Source organism: Diadema antillarum, unplaced genomic scaffold (assembly GCF_040938485.1).
Source record: "Diadema antillarum isolate AM-2024a unplaced genomic scaffold, OU_Dant_1.0 scf00000002, whole genome shotgun sequence".
In the NCBI taxonomy this organism is placed as follows: domain Eukaryota; kingdom Metazoa; phylum Echinodermata; class Echinoidea; order Diadematoida; family Diadematidae; genus Diadema; species Diadema antillarum.
In genome coordinates this window covers 1,380,314-1,403,151 of record NW_027270891.1, presented here as the reverse complement: position 1 = coordinate 1,403,151, position 22,838 = coordinate 1,380,314, and the positions used below count along the sequence as shown (strand labels likewise).

At 37.8% G+C, this 22,838-nt stretch overlaps 1 protein-coding gene across 1 annotated transcript in view; it reads left to right on the top strand.

Moving 5' to 3' along the window:
* Positions 1–15,851, top strand: part of LOC139729726 (cyclic GMP-binding protein C-like) — a 115,844-nt gene extending 99,993 nt beyond the window's left edge. The window contains exons 8-11 of the mRNA XM_071640692.1: positions 10,098–10,284; positions 10,970–11,023; positions 12,863–13,124; positions 15,764–15,851. Of these exons, the coding sequence (XP_071496793.1) occupies positions 10,098–10,284; positions 10,970–11,023; positions 12,863–13,124; positions 15,764–15,851 (591 nt within the window). The remainder of the gene's footprint in view (positions 1–10,097; positions 10,285–10,969; positions 11,024–12,862; positions 13,125–15,763) is intronic.
* The last annotated feature ends 6,987 nt before the right edge of the window (positions 15,852–22,838 follow it).

The window sequence follows — 22,838 nt, the reverse complement described above, 5'->3', positions numbered from 1 at the left end:
TTGTGCTGCCAGCAACCCCACATGATATAAATCATCCTAGGTCATGGGCGTAATTCCCGGGGGAAGGGGGGGGGGGAACCCCCCCCCCCAAAAAAAAAAAAAAAAAAAAAATGGAGGAGGGGGATGGCCTGTACAATCATCCCCTCCCCCCTGAAATTTGAGGGGAAAAAATGGAGGAAGCAGAAATGTGATTATATCAATTTTGGCATATTGCATGACGTTCGTACGCCCGTCTCCAGACAGGTAACAGAGCTGAAGGATGAAGCTTGAAGATAATGTATGTATGCATAATTTTCTTAAGCGCTCGCTCGCGAAGAAAGTAATATCGACATAAAGTATGGCCAGACGTTGACAACGTCTCAATCACTGAATTCCTTCAAGAATAAATTAAAATCATTTTTATTGAAATTTTACAACATCCAACAGAGTTAGTTTCCCTTTATCATCTCAGTCAAGTCATCATTCTTTTTTACATAAAGTCCTCCTAAGTATGTCCCTGTCTATGTTCTAAATAATATAACGATGTGGGTTTTTTTTTTCTCCTGCATTCTTACCAACATATCTACGAAAAAAAATGTTTTGCATTACATTCAATCCAGCTTGTATTTTATCACTTATTTTACATTATGAAATCTAGATTGCTTGCGTCCACGATGGCACATGCTGTAGTTCCCTCTTTTTTCTCCCTTTTTTCCTCTCTTTTTTTTTCCTCTTTTTTGTTCCTCTTTTTTTTTCCTTTCCTTTTCTCTCTTCTTCCTCTTTCCAATCATTTTGATGTCAGTTGACATCGGTTCGTTTATTGCGTTTTATATTCTCTCTTTTTCCTCTTCCCAATCATTTTGATGTCAGTTGACATCGGTTCGTTTATTGTGTTTTATATTGATGTTTTGTGTATTTTCTGAGGGTCCCATATCGTACAAGCTTTGTTTCTTAGTGGGACCCTCCACTTCCATCCTCATCCTTAGTTGACTTGTATTATACGCTTTATGTATTTAACAAAGATGTAATCGCATCTACTTTTCATTTTCATAATTTTCTTATGTACCTTTTCAAATGTTGTTCTGTATCACAAATATCCCGTGTATATGCAATGTACATAATTTCTTTGTTCATTTTGATGGAGGTGAAAATAAAGTTGAAAGTTGAAAGTTGAAACGTCAAATAGTATATAGGCCTACATTTAAACATGTAAATAAAAATTCTCACCAAAAGTGTGCACCAGATCGCTTAATTTAATTTCATGTCTGAAAATGCAAAATCTTCCTCGTCCCCCTCCACACCCTTCCCCAATCGGTCGCTCCGCTCCCTCGCACAGATATTCCAACTCCAAGTCCCTCTCCCACTTACCATCATTAATCCTATAAAGCCCAAGGTATTTTGACCCTTCCCAGGCCCAAGGGGGGAGGGGGGCACATATTGTGCCCCCCCCCCATCGTCATATGTGGCACATGGGTAGAGCAACTCATACTCTACATGCATAGGAAATAAGCTAAAACATGATTACTCTGTATAATTTCTTTATCCCCTGTATGTCTTATCATAGACCAATATTTTTCATTTATACCACAAATTATGTGCAAGTCAAAGCTCATTATTTGTTATTATTGACATTTCTCAAGGTCACCACATGGGGGCGCTATTCATAACAAAATAAAGAAATACATTACGAGACCTCTCATGTATTGTTTCGGATAGGTACATGCATAGTTATCATAATTAATTTCATATTCCCATAATATTGGAGTTTTAAGTTTGCAGATTGATAATGTAACACACAAATTATATTAGAGGTATAACTTGGGTGAAGGAATCAAAATGACACAAAATAAAACGGCAATCTTTGGAAAGTACTGGTATTTTCAAATATTTCTATTATTTATCAATTTCCAAAGCGAAAAAATATAGCTATACAAACGGCAGTTTTTGGACTGAAAATGTCAAAATTTTCAAGCTTACTCGCTCCGCTCCCTCGCATTTAACATTCTCCTAATGCTGCTGCCAGTAATTGCCTACAGTTGCGCCTGGTGCGTCCCCCCCCCCCTCAATTTCCAACTGAGCGAAAAAAAGTATCTGTCTGCTACAAACGGCAGTTTTGGGACTGTAAAATCTCAACATTTTCAAACTCGCTCGCTTCGCTCGCTTGCATTTAGCATTCTCCTGATATTGCTGCCAGTAATTGCCAGCATTTGTGCCCAGTGCGTCCCCCCAATTTTCAAAGCGAAAAAATATAGCTACAAGCGGCAATTTGGGGACTGTAAAATGGCAAAATTTTCAAGCTCGCTCGCATTTCATCGCTATGCCATTCTCCTGCGATGTTGCTACCAGTAATTGCCAGCAGTTGCGTCCGGTGCGCCCCCGCCCCCCACTTAATTTCCAAAGCGAAAAAATATAGCTACTCAAACGGCAGTTTTCGGACTGTAAAATGTCAGAATGTTCATGCTCGCTCGCATTTAATCGCCTGGTGCGCCCCCCCCCCCCCCCCTCTTAATTTCCAACTTAGCGAAAAAGTATCTGTTTGCTACAAACGGCAGTTTTTGAACTGTAAAATGTCAACGCTTTCAAGCTCGCTCGCTTCGCTTCTCCTGATATTGCTGCTAGTAATTGCCAGCAGTTGCGCCCAATGCGCTCCCTTAATTTCCCAAGCCAAAGAAATATAGCTACAATGTGCATTTTTTGGACTTTACAATGTCAAAATTGTCCAGCTCGCTCGCTCGTAATCGTTATGCCATTCGCCTAATGTTGCTGCCAGTAATTGCAAGCAGTTGCGCCCCGCCCCCCCCCCCCCCCACACACACACACACACAAACACACCCTTAATATCCAAAGCGAAAGAAATAGCTACAAACGGCAGCTTGGGGACTGCACAATGTCAAATTTTCAAGCTCGCTCGCTGGCTCCGTTTGCTCAAATTTAATTGTTATGCAATTCCCCTCATTTTGGTGCCAGTATTGTGGCGTCTCACACCGTCATTCCATAATCCATAAGGAAAACTTGCAATGTTGCTCAATGACCCAATGACTGCACTGTGGAATGTATCACATTCCGTTATGTATTGCAGTCCCCATTAATAATAATAGTAATAATGATAATAGTGGCTAATTGTATAGCGCACAGGTCCAATTTTCAGTGCTCATAGCGCTTCAAAAATGAAAAGATATCATATATTTACATGCATATACATATTCAAACATTTCAACAAATAAGAAAATGGTAAACAAAAACAAATATATACCAAATAAAGAATACAACATATACCAATTAAAAATACAATATTGATCCAATATTAATGACATAAGTACAGCAATTACAGTCCTCAGTATGAAAGGAACAGATAAGTTTTAAGTTTGGATTTGAATGACTCTGTCGATGACAGTTCCCTTAAGTGAAGAGGTAACTGATTCCACAATTTTGGTCCCATAACGGGAAAAGCACGATCACCATACCCATGTTTTACTCTGGGTGTTTGAAGTAAGAATGCATCTGATGATGAACGTAGCCTTCGTGTCGGATTGTATTTTTGAACAGAATTACTTATGTATATTGGGGAGAAAGAATGAACTGAATGATGTACTAATAACAGAATCTTGAAAATAATCCTTTTTTCTACAGGTAACCAATGTAAGGAACGGAGAACTGGTGACATGGAATCAAACTTATTAGTAAAAGTTAGCAATCGGGCAGCAGAATTTTGCAACCGTTAAGCTGCAGACTGACAGCACACGCACACATGCGCACGCACACATACACACACACACACGCACAAGCATACACACCCTAAAAATTACTTTTCCACGAAGTGCCCCCCCCCCCCCCCCCCGCCAATGTCTTGACCCACGGTACGCCACTGGCTGCACCCGTCCGGTTATGGGCTTGTAATCGTGGTGATGGTGACTATCGCCGATCACCCCCCCCCCCCCCCCCACACACACACACACACACACACACTTCTCAGCACGAATTTACGCCGTTGTCCTACATGTAGGTCCCCAAAATCTGGTTATAAACATATCTTGGGTGCCCTGATTAGGTGGGGTTCATGAATGTCATGCTGTACATTCAAACCCATGTCATTTTTACTAAACTTTATCGAATTGTAGAAGAAGGGTTACTTAATTCTACCCTACTCTACCCTGCATAGTACATTACGCTGCACAGTAGGCCATAATGCATTCAAAGTAAGCCAAAATTGGCTAACTTTTAACTTAAAACATTTTTGCAAGTTTTCAAATCAGGATCATGAACTCTTTCCTCAAATCAGTGATATAGTGATAGAGTTTGAGGTCAGGATTGCCGGTTAATACATATTCATTGAGGGTAATTGACTCACAGCATGGCTAGGCATCATTGATACATGTATATTGTAAATCAAGAGTTACTGTGAATGTTCAAAATGAAGCTAGAATTATCTGATTGATATCAAAGTGCAAATTTTTTGGTTTAGCAAAGGGTACGTTAGAATTGACACCATTTTCATACGCTAAATCATAGATTGTAATTGATATTATTAATTTCTTGTCACAATGTAAGCTTTCCGTTCACATAGATTTTATCTGCTATACTGTTTGCGACTTTTAAACATTTGCCGTATTTTCTTGATTTTTTCTCCGTTTTTAAGCAAAGTTGTCAGCGCATCGTCTGCAGTTCATTGTTATGCCTGCTACGCCTAAAGCGAGGAGACAAAAGAAACAATTGAGCGAACAGGAACTCTCTGCAGCGAAGTCTGTTTGCATGAGGAAAACTGGCTTGGCACGTTTTCAGGGGTTTCATACTGTCCTGCGCCCAATGTGAAAGCTGTATCTATTGTTGACATGGATCAACGAGCTTAAACAATGATGCACCCAGAACGCGTGTCGCACCCAAATTATTGGCTCATACGTCTCAAAAATCCAGCAAAATTTGAAAATAACTGAATTTATAGAGTTGGGCTTAGAATAAAAAAGTTCTGAATCAAATTTAATGACTTTGGTAACATTGTCTTTTGCGGAAGATGCTCTTTCAAGTGACGTCAAAAAATATATCACTTTTAGAACGCGAGGTACTGAAAATGCACCGTTCCGCTTTTTTAGGGGACACCCGGTATGGGGGGGGGGGGGGGGGGGGGCTCCCCGTTGTACCGACCTTGAGTAGTGGTTCACGGAAACCGACTATTAAAGTTGGTGACCAGGTTCCGCAAATCATCTTTGATCTTGTGCTGCCTGTAGTAGATGAGGAGTATCGTCTCCTCAAATGCTCTTTGTCTCAAACGCCGTGATTCTCTTTTTCTGACATCTATGTCCATGTCTCGCATCCACATAGCAAGAGTAAGATCACTAGTGACTTATATAGCAGGGATATTGCCACGAATTTGACATTGCTCTCCCAAATCCTGTCAGTTTGGCCAGCGATGCTGTTGCGGAAATGATACTTACTCTCATTTCTACTGTGTAGATGTCGTCTCTGGACAGGCCAGCGATGCTGTTGCGGAAATGATCCTTACTCTCATTTCTACTGTGTAGATGTCGTCTCTAGACAGATTTTGTTTATTGCCAAAGATATAACTTCCCATTCGTTCTGGATCAACGAATTGTAAACCTTGATCCCTTCTTTTAGTAACCCAAACACTGAAACATCCCGGCAGAAATGATTTGAAATGACGCTTGGGTTGACGATAAAGAATGATTGAGTAATAATGCTTGAATAACCCTTGTGATAAGTGTGTGTGGGGGGGGGGGGGGGGGGAGGAGGTTGTCGATATAGTGTAATCGCCCCAAGAAACATGTAACTTACGGTAAGCAGAGCACAGACTGTTCAATGAAGAAACATCTCACGCTGGGGTTTTCCGCTAGTCTCGTAGGCTGGTATGAATGCAGTGTAACACCCACCCTTACACGTATACGAAGCTATACAAGTGCATAACAATCGGTCTGAATGTCACTTTCATTCGCCAGATTACCGTATTTAGATGTCCCAACGCTAGTCTGCCGGATCCTGAAGTTGTCCGAAAGGTAAATGCTATGGTATTGATGATAACAACAATGTCGATTAATTCTTACAATATTATTAATATAGGTTTTTCCCAGTCGTTATCATAATTTTAACTATTCAAGTTACTATTCTGAGCATCTATTTCACGATCGCAGTACTGAAGCAGCAATTAGATTCAAATCCGATCATTCATATTGTGTATCTGAGCAATCAATTTTTCATTTCCATCATTCAAATCTAAAATAGGAGCATGCAATTCAGCAATGAGCCGCTGCGAGGAATCTCGTCAGTCTCTCAAATTCGTGAAAAGGCAACCATGTTTCAAATAAGTTTTACATTTCTTTAGCTTGAAGAACTTTAATGTGTGTCTTTTCCGCATAGTTTTTTAACAAATTGGGCTTCATGATGAACATCATTTTTGTCGTGTAGGTCCACCTGTTCATTCCAAAATTTGAACTTAACGAGCATGACGAGTAAAAAGGCGTCCGTATACAGGCACGTCAGACACTAGAAACAAACGAGCGTAATAGGGGAGGTTGATTGACACCTTCGAGGACAACAATTTCGACTACATGCTAATAGACATTGAAACCACGAAGACTGTAGACCTATACGTGTTGCTTGTTGTTTATTAATATCTTATTTGTTAATTTGGCGGAACTATGTGAGATCATTGTGTGTGAATTTGTCTTCAAATAATGATGCATTGTTTAGTTACTGTTGGAGCGTGTCGTTTTGTTTTGTTTTGTTTTGGTTTGGTTGGGGTTTTTTTTTTTTTGGGGGGGGGGTTAGTGCGTCTTGTATCATCAAGGAGCATAATTATTGCCTTTGTATCGTTTGGTGTACTGCTGATTGGAGCTTAAACTGCAATTCAAAATGTCTTGAAATGGAAAACCAAGAATACATTAACACACTAGGACAATTCGAATGCATTGAACATTAAATGCATAAATAAAGCCAGGGTTGTGTACATCTCTTTGCGTGTTTTATAAGAAAAACAAAAGTTCGGCCCATTTTGTCTCCATCCTTACTGCATTCGTACCCCACCCCATTATTCAAAATATTAACAATGTCTTACCTTTAAACATTTACTGAAAAATATTTGTGTTAGATTTAACATCAGGGGTGTTAACTTTAAATGTAGTGATCAAGTGTCAATAGAGGTCCAGAACGACAGGACGGTGTAGAAATTATGTGATCATGGTGGTGAAAAGTGTTCACCTGGCACTTAACGGTGTTAATTTGACTCTGGAATTAGTGATTTTTTTTTCATTTATTTATTTATTATTATTATTTTTTTCTCTTTTTTTTTGGGGGGGGGGGGGCATTGCACTCGTATTAATTCAGCAGTAACACTACAGCGTGTCCCAGAAAAAAACGAAACCGGGTTTCCATGCAACTTTTTACAATCGAAATCATACATTTTCTCCATGAGATATACATCAATGGAAAGATAAACTCTTTTTCTTTCATTTGATGTACAACTTAATGTTCATTGTTCATGCATGACTGAGTTAGAACAATGACAAGTGGTGCTATCAAATTTTCATTTGCACGCGCAAATGGTGACTTTAAGTGCATTTTTCAGACTTATAACGTTACGTTTTCGAAAAACAAAGTTCATAACCAAAATATTCATATTTTCTTCTTTCATATGAGACCTTACGCGTCAAATATGAATAACGCATGCTTGAGAAAAATCTGTATGAAAGCATGCTTCATTTCTACCAATTCTACGAAAAAGCGAAAAAACAAGCATTCAGCTCTCCCGTCTAATGGACTCATCTGGACTATTGAATTCACACAAAACAACCGCAGTGCTACAGTGAATGTTGTGGGGGGGGGGTATTTACAGAGAATGCTGTATGAGACGGACAGCCCTTTGTTGTCATTTATCTAGAATAAGCTATGAGACATAGTTATTTATGATAATTGAAGACTAATATCGCGAGTATTCTCAGGCTGCACGCAGTCCAATGGCTACGGGAAATCAACAAGCAACAATGATACACATTTTGATGATTTTATTCCTCAAACTTATTAACTGTTTTCATTCCTCCCTACATTTCCCTCACGCGTGGTTAGTCCTTCATCACTGACAGGGTTTTGAAGTTTTTGAAGGGGGTGGCGAAGCAGAAAGAGAGGGTACATCACTTTATTTATCACTGAACTTGCGCTTCTAACATTTCAAAGGTGCAACTGCAGGGCAGAAAGTTGTTTTTTTTTTTTTTTTTTTTTTTTTTTTGTTTGTTTGTTTGTTTTTGTTTTTTTTGTTTGTTTTTGTTTCTTTTTTTTTTTTTTTTTGGGGGGGGGGGGGCTCGGAAGGGTTTCTTTCTGTCCGTTACTCCCACCCTACCTTCCCAGACATTCCGCTAATGAACACCCTTTGCTCTGTAGTTAGCTGCATGGTCAGGCAAGCTCATGATCACGTGCTAATTTAGGACCCTATTCACAACCGAATCGTCTGTAACATTCCCCTTTCCCCTCCCTTCATGTTTGTGGAAATTCATTGAAGCATGAAGGCCATTTTAATCTGCCAAGTCGGGCAGGAGTCGGGAAAGCTAACGGCTCCTTTTTTACTATCCATCTATCTGCGTAAAATGTAAGGATATTTTCAAATTAAGCCTTCTCGAGCAGGCGTTGATCATATTTTACGCATGGGATATCATATGAAAGGAAAAAGAATGGATATTAAAGCTATGATTCTATCTTTTGCAAAAGATTGCTGGAAAAGTTAAAAAATTCAGTCAAAGTTGCCATTTGCTCGTGCAAATGAAATTTTAGTAGCACCACTGTCTATTGTTCTAACTCAGTCATGCATGCATTATGAACAATGTGTTGTGCATCGAATGAAAGAAGGGAAGTGTATCTTTCAATCCACGTACAACTCATAAAGCAAATATGTGATTATGATCGCAAAGAATTGCAATGAAACTCGGGTTTCGTTTTTTCTGGGACACGTTGTATATTATATATTGTGTCATTACACAACCTCCCATACTGTCAATAGGAGACAACACCAACGGGTGTGACCATTATTTCAAGTTGTTTACTTTTTTTAAACTAAAGTCGACCTACTCTATCGGAAAGTACTTGTTCATCTTGTTAAAAGAACAATAACTACTTACATTTCTTTAAAAAAAGAAAAAAGTATATATATATATATATATATATATATATATATATACATTATGAAGTGATTCCAGGAGGTGTTAATTTGGGTGCACGTCACGAGACTGAAACCCACGAGTCATACAGTCCACGAGTCATACAGCTCACAAGTCATACAGCCCATGAGTTATACAGCTCAGGAGTCATTAAGCCCATAGTTCGACACTACACTAACAAGGCTAACGAGACCTGACACATTGAGCCCCATGTTGTATCTGTCGAACTCGTGGGCTGTTTTTACCTAGTGTCGAATTCATGAGCTGTATGACTCGTGAGTTGGATGATTCATGGACCTGTTTTCAATGTCGAACTCGTGGACTGTATGACTCGTTGGTGTCTGTCTAGTGGGATGACCCAGAAATGAGCACCGGAACTTTAACACTAGCTCGATATTTCAGATTGAACACCCGAATGTTTGCAGTATATGTAATAAACCTATGTGAGTGGGATATATTGGTATGCTGATATCATTATTGTCGCCCCTTTCCTGACTTCCTTTTTTTTACTGCAACTTATGTAAATTTCATCAACTAAAGTACTTTACAGGTAAAAATTCCCAGGTTTGTATGAGTTTCATAACGAATGTTTGATTTGGTGTTTTCCATTAAAAAGAATGTGCGCAAAATCACAAAACTATGCAAAAATTTGGTCTCAAAACAAAACAAACAATCATATACACAGACGAAGTGAAGAGGCCTCACGATGAGGCCTCACATTTTTTTTTTTTTTAATTATTGCGGGAAACGTCGAGGGGAGGAAGCGGGGGGATTCCCCTCCCAACCCATTTTAATTTCAAAACAGAAAAAAATGAACTGCATATCATACTTTCTATTGATAGCAAGAATGCCGCTCGAAACTTCCTTTTTGTTTTGACATAGATTTGAGAGCTCAAAACTAATTTGTATTGTATAATTCTTAAACAATAACTTGGGTGCGCCTCACTCTCCTTTTACGTTACACAGGTGATGACCTTTGTAAGGAACACGCTTGAAGGTATTTGCCGTCAATGGGCAAAGAGAATCACGTTCGCTGAGTGCTTTGCCTGTCCCGAATGCGGCATTAGGACAAAGTTCACTGATGGAGCTGAACTACAGTCTTTGAAATGCGGAATCCACATTATCAACATGGACTTAATCCGGTCCCAGTTTGGTGAGATTTTGAGGGCAAGATCAATAACTGTTTTCGCCCCATCCTCGTGGCTTAGGGTTACATGTAGTGCTGCACAACTTTGTTACCCAATACTATATCACGCGGTAGAATACCGAGGTAAACTTGATGAATTGGACTTGAATTTGCCGCACCTTCCTTCACTATGCATTAATGTATGAGTCCAAAGGCACACAATGCTGCTTTCGGTGTCATTAAGTATGATAATCACTTGGATATGCGTTGATTACCTTGACCGGGTCATTGAATTGTCTCTTTCTTTCTTTCTTTAGGAGGTACTAATGGACACAGGAGGAGGTGTCTAATTTCATAAATTAAGAAGAGATATCGATTGACAACTGAGATTAAGATAACTGATATGTCTTTGGACGAATGATACCTAGATGCGTAAAACACAAATATCACTCAATGTCTTTGACCGCGCAATGAATTAATAAAGGTATTATTCCTCTTTATAGCATCCTTGTAATTATTGATTGTTTCCCTTTTGTAAACAACACATTATAAAACACATAATATTGTATTGTATTTGTCATTGGTATCATTACCATTGGATATAGATATATTTCCAGAGCACTCAACAGTATTTGATTTTTATAACGCTAACTTCATTCCCCATTTCAAAGGGACAGTGTCTTTCCTTCTTTTTGTTTTATGGATATTCAAGGAATATCAACAGGCGGACAAAGCGAGAGTCCAAACGTCAGCAGGAACGAAAAAGGTAAGTGTATACGGAAAAGTGGTGATCAAAATTACATTTCGTAGATTCCTGTCTAACAATCGCTTTGGTTTTGGAGAGTAGGAAATGACATTTATAGCTAATTATTGAACTAGTTTTGGAATCAGGAATGCATTATATCAAATTATCTTTTCTGGCGCTTTTATGACAATGACTTGGATAGAAGAAGGTAAAAATAATGTATCATCCGGCTCCCTGTTTGCAAAGTATGAAATTCCCTTTCCCTAGCCGATTTTTTTTTTTTTTTTTTTAGGGGGGAGGGAGGCATTAAACCTGTACATATTCACACCAATCGGACCGTATATGTGACCGTGCACCTCAAGACGAACATAAAGTCGCACACACTGATTTTGCGTGAGGACTGAAAATAAGTGAAATGGGTCAACCTAGCCGAACCTGACTTTTTCATATTTTCTGAAAGAGCGGGTCTTCTTTTACATTATGCTAAAATTTGGTATCATAAAACGGGCAGGAAAGTGTGTTTTTTTAGCAGTTTATCTCGAACAGTTTTGGTAGAATAGTGTGATTATGTGTGTCTTTAGAATCCCTTTTTCATTTCTGAAAAACCTTGTCCACACTCTTCACTTTCAACTTTAATAACTTTTGAAAGGATAGTGCTACTGCTTTGAAAGTTGGCATTGATTATGGACAGAATGTGTAATGAGGCATGCTCAATTTCAGTTTAATCTGATAATCCCTTCATTGTTGTTACTCTGGTGGTTTACTTCCTGTTTTTTGTCCCATTCATCGCACAGCCAGCACGGTTTGGTAAAGATTAAGCGCTTGAATAGACACTGTACTTCAGAGCCTCTTTTCTCAGTTCACACTTTTCCTGAGTTTGTGCTTTCTTTCCAATATTTAGATAGGTTAGGAGAGTCCATATGATTTGAGTTATACATCATTTTAAAGCTTAAAGTCTGCTCTTTCAGAATATGGTCTTAACTAAAAATTCATGTCTGGCGACTTTTTGTTTGTTTTGAGGTGCAGGGTCACATATATAGATATACATGTATGAAGAGTTTTGTCGCAGAACGAACTAACTCCATTCTTGTTGGGATATTTGGGATAAAATTGATAAAAGAAGAAGAAAATAAGATGAAATACAGCATATTTGTAATCATAACTTCTAAAATAGTTCTTGTTATTTAAGAAGTGAGGTTTTGCTGGAAAGGTTAAATTTTGCTATATCTGATGACGGACTTACTTTGAATTGTAAGAAAAGAAATGGCGCTTAGCTCACTTTGCAATAAAAGTCCTCATGTGATATATGTAATTTCAAGAAAAAGAAGAGGTATTTGAAGCAGTCAGCGCATGAACTTTGTAAGAGGGAAGACGGTGCCCGACGATGGGGGTTAAGTGTTTATAATCGCAGGATGAATTTTCGATGACATTATCTGTCAGTCACTGATACATTACAAATTCGATAAAGAATACACTTTGGATTATATACCTCCCCATTATACCTCCGCATGAACTGATAAAAACTTGCTCATTTTCATGCAGTGGACATTGGTTAATTAGGAAGTTTCCCCATTGTATAACCACATTCCAGATTGACAAGACTGTAACAATTTGTGACGTTACTGCAGAACAAAGATTAAAAACTCAAACAAGGAATTCTAAACAAAATAAGAAATAATTTAAAGTACAAAATCAATGCATAACCTCCGAGTGTTTGATATTAACCCCCTTCCTCTCTGAAAAAAAAAACAGTTTGTTAATTGCTCTTTCATTTGGCAGGAATAATGACATTTTCTTGATTTCTCTACATAATACAATGTCCAAACACTCACAATCAATTAACCAATTTCCTATCTGCAGACTTCGTCACAACTGCTCATATCAAAAGCCTGGTCCTTCTCGTACCGCCGGGAAACTATGCAGACCTGTGCTTCAATCTGGGGTTTGGGTATAACCGCGCACAACAGATATTGGATAAGTTCAGCAAGGACTACCCCCGGGCCCTCTCAGATGTCCTCAATAGCTGGACAGATGAGAAAGTCAGAAGCGAAGCCGAGCTCAAGGCAGCTCTGGAAGGGGCAGGATTGGGCGGAGTCTACACAGCCGTTGACAAAAGTGTTCGGTAAGATACAGGTTTATTTGAGTAAATATGTACTGGTCGTGCAAACATATGTATACATACTATGACTGAGCCTCATCTATCTGCATGATTGTCTCAATAACATGTAGGTACACAAACAAGGACACGGAATCAAACACACACGCACTGTATCAAATACATAAATCAATGTGTCTTAGTAATTACTGCATTTAGTGGCAGATCCATGGAGGACTGCAACCGGCGCACGCCCCCCCCCCCCTTTATCTTTTGTCGAAACAAAAGAAATAAAAAGAAAAAAATGGGGGAGGGGTGCGTGCGCCCCCCCCCCCCCCCCCCCCCTTAATCTTATAAACGCGCCCCCTCTTTACGGAGTTCCTGGATCCGCCCCTGGCATTATTTCAATGGCTCTTGGTATTAAGAAAATCTACGTACATATTTAGCCATGTAAGTGAACACTTTGTGGAAAACCACTCCTTTTGCAATGGTTTCAACAAATTATTATTACATGTGCAGAGTATTGTAGAATGCAACAATACAAGCAAAATATTTTGAATCTCCATAGAAACATTCATTGTAGGGCGTAGATTGACAGACATGCATGACTGAGGTCTTACATGAACATTTCAACTTTAGAGAACGACAAATTATGAAGTTGGAAACGCTTAAGCTCTATGATAGCATATATTGATTGTCTTTAATACATGTACTGAATTACTCGGAAAAGCGTCATGGTCATAATGATAAAGGCGTGCAGCACAGGCACAGAGACGACCGTTGCAGAAGTCTACTAAGATTAACAACTTAAAATGAACCTAAAGTGCTCAACAAGGAGATAGAAATTTAGACTTTTGTTTTTTGTTAAGGGAATTGCCGGACGGTGATGGAATTACTTCTCTGTCGAGATCATTAGATAAAATTAGATCATGTGAAAGTTGATTTCAGGATATTGTCTTGCTCCGTTGGGCAAGATATGAAAAGAATATGTTTTTCCTGCTGTCCTGTACGATTAGAATGCACCCAAACATTCCTAACAAACGTCGATAAAAACACAGCCGGAAGGCTAGACTTATTACTATACATGAATACCCCAATATCAAGGTAATCTAAGGCCTGGATCTTTTACATTTCCTTTACAAAATGTAAATGTATATATACATATGATTTAATGACTTCGTATTTGTGTCCTTTTTCTTGTAAAAGTTGTACAGAGACGAATATAGGTGAATCCCAGCCCGAGACAACCTTGAGAAAGAGAGGTAGAAGAGGTAATGATGTCATCGAGAAAAGTAGCTTTCATAGATCTCCTCCCTGACGTGAAGCTAATATAGCCGTTTCGTTTATATTTTGTCGAGGTTCACCTACAAACGTCATGGTGCCTGTAGAGGACAAGAATAAGTAAGAAACATGAATTGAAAGCAATATGATTTCTCAGCATAGTGAGTGCTTATACGTTTTTTCACGAGGGAACAGTAAGCTTTATTTTGTTTTCCACTATCCTGGACTTTGTAAGAAACGAACTAACAACTCTTGAATAAGCTGTTATTAAGGTGGTTTTTTTTTCCTCCACATATGTCGATACTGACGGTATGTTAACAGAAGGCGTAGTCTGTGTATGACGATATTCCTTCTAGAGCAACCACTCCTTTCGTATTTCTTGGTGTCTACAAAGGAGGTATGTCGTCCCGAACTCTTAGTAGGGTCAATGAAAGGAAGGGATATGCATAAAAAAATGTAGCGATTAATCGAGTAATTGCCCAAAATAATGAAAGTATACATGTACACTGTCTGCAATGTACTTATAGCTTTATTTGTTTGTTTGTTTGTTTGTTTTGTAAAGTTATCGTTGTTCATATCGCATATTTGTCTTACAGAACACATCAGAGAGTTAAGACATGTAGCAACAGCAAAGCATTACACATTGACACATGATATAATTTTACATTCAACTTAGATTATGTGTAACTTCGTGACGTATTATGTTTTAGGATTCTCTGTAGCGGGCTCATGTGGTGTAAAGATTATCTCACGGTTTATTTCACTGTCCCTCACTTTAACGCATGCTTATTGTGTTGTTGTTTTTTTTTTTCTCCCCACTGGACGTGATATCTAATGTTAATAGAAAACATTTCTTTTACCCCACAAGATGAAATAAGTGAAAGCATGTTTTGTTGATTGCAACTTGAAAGGCAAGTCAAAAACGTTGTCTTTAGGCTATCATATACACTGTTGGTCATAAAGGTGGAATATTTTTTTTTCTCAAACTTTAACGGCGTATCTATTACAATGTGCTTGGAAAATAATATGTCTGATGTATATCAATCATCTAATTTTGTTATCTTGTCACTTACACGCTTTCACAGTGATTTTTAACAAGTATATGTCTAAATTAGTATAAACTATTGGCATGAAACAACATTGATAATACTACAAAAGAAACTTTATGAATAGAATATTTGTTTAAAACGTCATTCAATTTTCCAGAAAACTTGTTTTGTGATTCCATTGATAAGTTCACATCAAATTGAGTCTTTATTCTAAAGATTTCACATTGGGATGGACATTTCGGGTATGTCCACCCCGGGTATACCCGCCCCTAGCACAAATCAGTGCGCGTAGGCGTTGTGGCATGCTGTCCACCAGGTTGTTGATGACATCGACAGGTATGGCTTCCCACTCTTCTCTCAACGCAGCGGTCAACTCCTTCAGATTTTGAGGAATGACCACTCTGCCGTTGATGGCTCGGCCTAGGGCATCCCATTCATGTTCTATGGGGTTCATATCCGGCGAACAAGCTGGCCATGGCAACTGCTCAACCCCCTCTACCTCTAGGAATTCTCTAACTACAGCTGTCCTGTACGGTCTAGCGTTATCATTCTGCAGTCGGAAATTGAATCCGTACACATGTCTTTCATATTGAAGGCAGTGGAACTCCTATATCTCCCTGCAGACAGCAGCATTCACCAGATAAGTAAACGTCACTAGTGGTACCACCACGAGCTACCCGTGGCGAACCGTCAGGCGTGGACATCTAACCAATCATCGTGCTCAGGAGCCATGTTGTATCAATCTGAGATTGACTGTTGATCTTGAGACTTTGATTCCGTGATGTCTCCTCCACAAGCATGGAAGACGACTCGAGGGCAACTTCCGGTTTCTACGGCTAGGATTCAACAGTTGGCGATCATCTCTACTTGTTATCAGTCTGGGACGTCCTGGTGATTGCCGTGGCAGTACATTTCCTCTCTCACGATGACGCTTAAGAATTTTAGAGACTGTACCCTGTAAAATCCCTAGGATTTATCCTATAAGAGTCTGCTTGTAGCCCTCATGCCTAAGCGCTATCACTCTCTCGCGCATTGCCGTCAGCATTGGACCAGGCATAGTTAGGGGGGATTCTGTACCGATTTTTAATGCACACAGTACAGGGATCTTGGAAAAAAAAAACCTTCTCTACGCGGTGCAAAATCAGCAAAACAGGCAATATTTCAACTGCACAGGGCTTTATAGTCTGCACAAGGTAACTTCGTTACGTAATAACACATTCCTCAAGTCAAATATCACCTGAATAATGGGGTGACATTTCGTAATCAATAACATACCAGCTTGTGCTACAGACAGCCTTTTAAATGCGAACAAAACGGTCGACTTTTATTCAAAACAAAATTATTCCACCTTTTTGACCAACAGTGTATGATAAACAAAAGTAAGCAAGTTATGAAAGAGATTGGAATGATCCTCATTAGGAAAAGGGAAAAATAATATTGTTTCTCCTGCTTTCTGTTCTGTCTATCTGAATGTATACCAGCCGTGAGTGTATCCTTTGTTTTAATCATGTATTTTTTGGTCGATTTTGAAAATATTATGATTCTTTTTTTAACCTCTCCCTGCAGGTGAAAAAAGTGAAGAGACGGGACCGTTGAATAATCTACAAAGTCAACAACAGTTGCCGAACATTGTCCAGATCTTCGCAGTAGTCACATTTATTGCCGTCCTTGTTTGCATTAGATTTTTCTGGTAAAGCCGACAGGTTCATTTTGATAAATTACACTGCGATCAACAGATTAATTTCATCGAAATATCGGAGCCATGTACGTAGACGTTTGCGTGGAAATTATTCAATTCGACTTTATTGGCGCATTTACGAAAAGATATGCAGTCATGAACGGACTAGAGAATCTAACATTCACCTCAGATTGTTCACTGAAGTAAGAGCATCGTTTTTTTTACAAAAACCCAACCGAGGTGAACAGTAACAATTAACCGACGGAAATCCTTTGGTAGATTAGATTTCACAAGTGACCAAAACATACCGGACGCTGCAAAGTACTTTTATCATCCTTTTTAAAGTAAGTTTTTTGTTCGTATTAAATGTTCCGTTACACTTTAGGGAGGAACTGTTTACTCTTTATGTGTCTGTACACTTCAGATTCATAACACATGACAGAGTTATTGATTTTCTTTTCTCAGAAAACCAAACAACCAGATGACCAGGAACCAAAGCAATGCTTAGTAACAGTAATATAGCTATCTTGAACATATCGATTATCTTTTATATCAACGGATCAGCGAAATTTTCAGGGAAATTAAACAGACATAAACATGACACGTTTAATCGCATGTGGGCAATCTAAACTTGTGTTACGTGCTCTATGGTCCCGCAGGGTAGCAATCTATATGAAACAACATTATAACAGAACATTTCTTGTGTACTCTAGAGTAGATACAGCGCCAAGGCAACTCAAATGGCGTCCTTTGACTTCGGGGATGAATCCATTCCATCAGCCTGAAGGCCAGAATGTTATCATAATTGTAATCGATAAAACAGCAAAGTAAAGCTACATTTCTATCTGTTATATGTTTCTCAATGGAAACATTGCAGAAACTTGAATTTTTCGTTTACAGATAGAGAAGTGTTACAGAGGATGTTGTAGCGACCATCCAGCTTCCCACAAAAGGTCTCAACTATAAGAGTCAGTAAGGACTGTGACCCCCCTATGAAAGTCAAGTCCTGCCTAATGGCACCTCCAGCCTTCCGAAGCAATTGGATGACTGATGGCATCCAACGAAATTGTTGCTCATTCGGCCTCCAAATCCTAATCTTAAGGACATTCCATTTCATTATAGTAAAGACATCTCTCAAGCTGCAGTAAGAAAAAAAAAAAACATATGAACCGGATGTATGAAAATATTAACGCTTTGTATGTCATACGAAATTGATACGATTTTAATGTAATATGACAATCAAAACACCTCAATACAAAATTAGGCCTACGCTTTCACCAATGTGTATGAATTTTGTTTGTGCGATCGTATGATATCAATGATACGTGAAGAAAGGCCGTATTGTGTCATGTGTGTTCGTATTTGTTGTACATGTACGTGAAGTGATTTTTTAAGAAGCTGATAATAAAAATGTATACACATAGAAATACTGAGAAAGGGTTGTCGTTTTTTTTTACTCAGAGCTTTTATATACATTAGATATATAAATATATTTTTTCTCATCACTTTCTTTTTCAACGATTGTGCTTTCTATTGAAATGATATGTACTTACACGTATTGGTCTATATAGACCCAAATATGATAAGAGTGTTATTGTTAATAATAATCACAATAATACCAACGTGATAATGATGGTAACCAAAATAGTAGTAATATAGGTTTTCCCGGTCAATGTCATACTTTTCTCATACAATTTCCTATTCCGAGCATTCCATTTCACGCATTCCAGCATCGTCAGCATAATTACAGCATAATAGACAAGGTTGATTGACACCTCCCGAAAAATAACAATTTCGACTACATTGAATCTTACAACATGAGCATTGTACTGTACACGTATTGTTTGTTGTTTATTGCTATCTTATTGGTTTACTTTTGCGAGACTTTGTGAGATCATTGTGTATCAGTTTACTTCCCATGGCATTTAAAGTTCCAATTGACAGAGAACTTTTATTTCCCCCTTTAGTTTCCACTTTGCTTTTGTTTGAGGGTATCAAAACATGCAGGATAACAAAAGCTTGCTATTGCTTTTGCATTAATGTATCCCATTGTGTTAAATTGGTCTGTTGTTATCATTGTTATCTTAAAGGTCATTTGCTCATAAATGACAACATGCCGATTTTTTTTGTAATTTTTATTTTTGTGCATTGGAGGACAAAAACGAATGTGTTTATTCACACGCAAAGTTTCCTTTTGTATTGATATGCCATGATGATAGCCAATTAGATTACCTTTTATAATAAAACATTTACTTTTATACACATCTTCTATGAAAATATGAACTTGAGAAAGTGTTAGCATTCTTTTTTTTTCTGAGTGATATGCATATATAATCTATGTAAATCTATATATATATATATATATATATATATATATATATATTGATAAGGTAGTCCACGTGTTGGCAAGATAAAAAGATAAGTAACAAAGCTGCAACAAAGTTCATGCTGTATTCACCAACGGTTTATTTCTTCACACAAATTTTCGAGCGTCTCGCCGCCCTTTCTCAAGTGTTGAGAAATGTATATATATCCTGTAAACGGGAGAATATGAAACGAAAAGAATCCTCTAATATTGTTGCATAGTAGATTCTTCATCGCAGATTCCTGCTGTGAAATTACACCATCTACATTTTGAGGTCAGAGTTATTCATATATCAGTAATGTCTCCTGGAGTCCGTATTAAAAAAAAAAAAAAAAAAAACGCTTTTTCTTTTTGGGTACCGTTATACTAATTCACACCTTGTTGATAACAGTCTTTTATGTAAATGCAGAAATTAAGAGCAATAAGCGTGAAATCGCTGGTTCGAGTACTGTGGCTGTAAAAAGAGGCTGTGCCCTTTATGACCTTGTCGCTCTGAGGGGACTTCAAAACCCACAACCAGAGATCAAGGAGGTATATAGTTTGCTGTCAGTGAGTTGCGTGATGTTGATATGGCAACAGTAAAGGAAATTCCCCCAAAACTTTTTTCCTTCGTAATATGATCAGTTGGTATTGGTTCCTTTGATTTTGTTTTATATCTGTTTGTAGTTTTATGAATTAATTTTTCGTTCTCTTGCTATGCATTTTCTGAGGGCCCAATATCATACAACCTTTGCGTTATAGTTGGACCCTCCATTTCCATTCTTACCATATTTATTTTTTACTACGCATTATTATGTATATTGAAAAAATACAATTATGTTTTCTTCATTTTGTTTTCGCATTTTCACATGTATTTTGTTCTGTAACGTTTTTGCAGTTATTACAAATAATTTCTGCTTGTTTATCATTTTTAGATGTTTAATGTTTATTAAATGGAATGGAAATATACTTCACCCTAAAATGTGAACTTTGAAAAAATTAAAATCACAACAAACATTGGTATCCCAATCGGCAATACCAAAGTGGGACTTATCGAATACACTCATTACTTTGTTCAGACGCACACATTAGTTATTTAAATGCGTTCTTCAATTATTTATGTCGAGTGCAAAGTCATGTAGTGAAAAACATGAGGCTAAACTTAAAAGATCGATTTTATGCTGGTCAAGAAGTTTCAAAGATAACCGTTGGAGAGTACCAGAAATGGAAAGCGCCTACTTTTAAAGCAGTATTTTTTTTCTCTACAAGGACCATTGATTAGCATGAAGCAAAGGCGCTACTATAAAGATAACTTGACTATTATGTTGTAGGCTTTATAGCAATGTCATCCATTTCTATGAAATGAAATGAAATGAAATGAATGAAATAAATTAGATAATCCAAGACCATTGTGAGTCTATGTTTCATCATTTTTCCACTTGTAATCCCTCAAACGAGATTTATCATAACAAAAATAATTGTACCAATGTGTTTGCTATACAAAGCGCATGACAAGTACTTATTGAGTCTTTAAAAGTGTTAAGCAATGTTCAAAAGTCATTATTCTCATAAGATAGATGTATTGAGTCATGCCATTAATTATGCATTACCAGACAAAGTCATAAGTTATATCTTTTTTTAGTCTCGAGGTTTTCTGCTTTCTTTATTTTCGAACGCTCTTTAAAGTGATTTGATATCAGTGATCGTAAATATTTTTGAATAAAGAAACACAACTGAATTAACGCACATTTAATCCACATCTAATAAATTTTTGAAATTTTCCAAAATGAATTTCATTTCATTAATTGAATTTCCAAACAAGTATACAGTGTTGTATTTGCAATATCCATGCATGACAAAGTAAAGTAACCCATGCATTTTAAGATTAGTATATTGTTATACAGACAATGATAACATTTCCATGACACAAAATCAATTGAAATCAATCTCCAGTAAATTACAGTCATGACGGATGAAAAAAATTGTGTGCAGTGGGAACTCAATCGATCACGTGATGTCACGCATTTCAGGAAGCTCCAGTGGCCAGCCGGTCGCTGCCTCCTCAGTCCTATCTGAACTGTCTTAGTTCATGAAAGAAATGAGGAGCATGTTAATGAACTTCACCACGCAAGTAAACACAAAACTGAATTCTGTTGTCAACGAAATTACAACAATAAAGGCTGATTTTGAAAGAACGAAACAAACCGTCTGTGAATCGGAGATTGGATTGACGGATGCATCTGATCGACTGCATGATGTTGAAAATGACGCCATTCCACAATGCGAAACAACATCGACAGCAAAATTGCTGAGCTTGACGAAAAACTCGGTCTAAGCGAGATACATAACAGAAAGCAGAATCTTTTCATCTATGGAGTGTTGTGCAAACCAAACAAAGATATCCAACAAACAGTGAGTTACGTCTTCTTCTTCAATGAAAGTTGAAAGTTGAAAGAAAACCTGAATAAAAGCAGATGCTTGTGAGAGTGTAGGTGCCCATAGAAAAAAAAGTCAAACACAGACAGATACACACACACACACTCTCTCTCTCTCACTCTCTCACAAACACACACACACACTTTGCACGCACTCTGGACATGTGTGCGTGCACGCACACTCACACAAAACAAAGAGACTAGAATGAAAGAGGAAGGAAGAAGGTCAGTGGTCAATATCATAAAGCATCGCCCACCGTAATATTCTCAATAGTTACAGGTAATATCAGGGGACCGTTTCATGAAACTTTTTGTCAGTGATTTACACTGACAACTGTTAAAAGCTACTGAAATCCTTGCGTCTGATTGGCTGATAGCAAATTTGTCGGTGAAAACTTCCGACGAACTCGTTGATGAAACGCCCCCCTGATGTGATTTTCAATCGAATCAAAATTTCTTTTAGCACGTGTAATTCAGTGAAAATTCTGAATTGAATTTCATTAATCTATTGCAGAATAAATTTCCAAACTTTGCTTTAAAAAAATCCCCGATCATATCGTCGTGATAGTCGGAGCTTCTAGCAAAAAAGTGAATAAATAAATGAAAAAGGATCTTTCAGGTTTTTTTTTTAATTTAATCTATTTTCTTGTTTTTTATATAACATTGATATTTTAATGAACAATTATTGATTTCAATGAATCATTCCTATTTTTTAAAATTTCACCAATGCAGCAATAAGTTATCATTCAGCCCGTGGAGTGGGCAATCCCAATAAAACATCTTACCAGTATGATACTGTACATGTATAAATGTAACCCTCCACTACAAGAAAAGGTCACCACACACGGAATTTTAGTTTGGGGCAGATTCTCAAGGAGGAATGAGAATGTAAGCTTTAAAATGATGTATAACTCACCTCAAATGGGTTCTCCTATATCTAGATAATTTATGTAA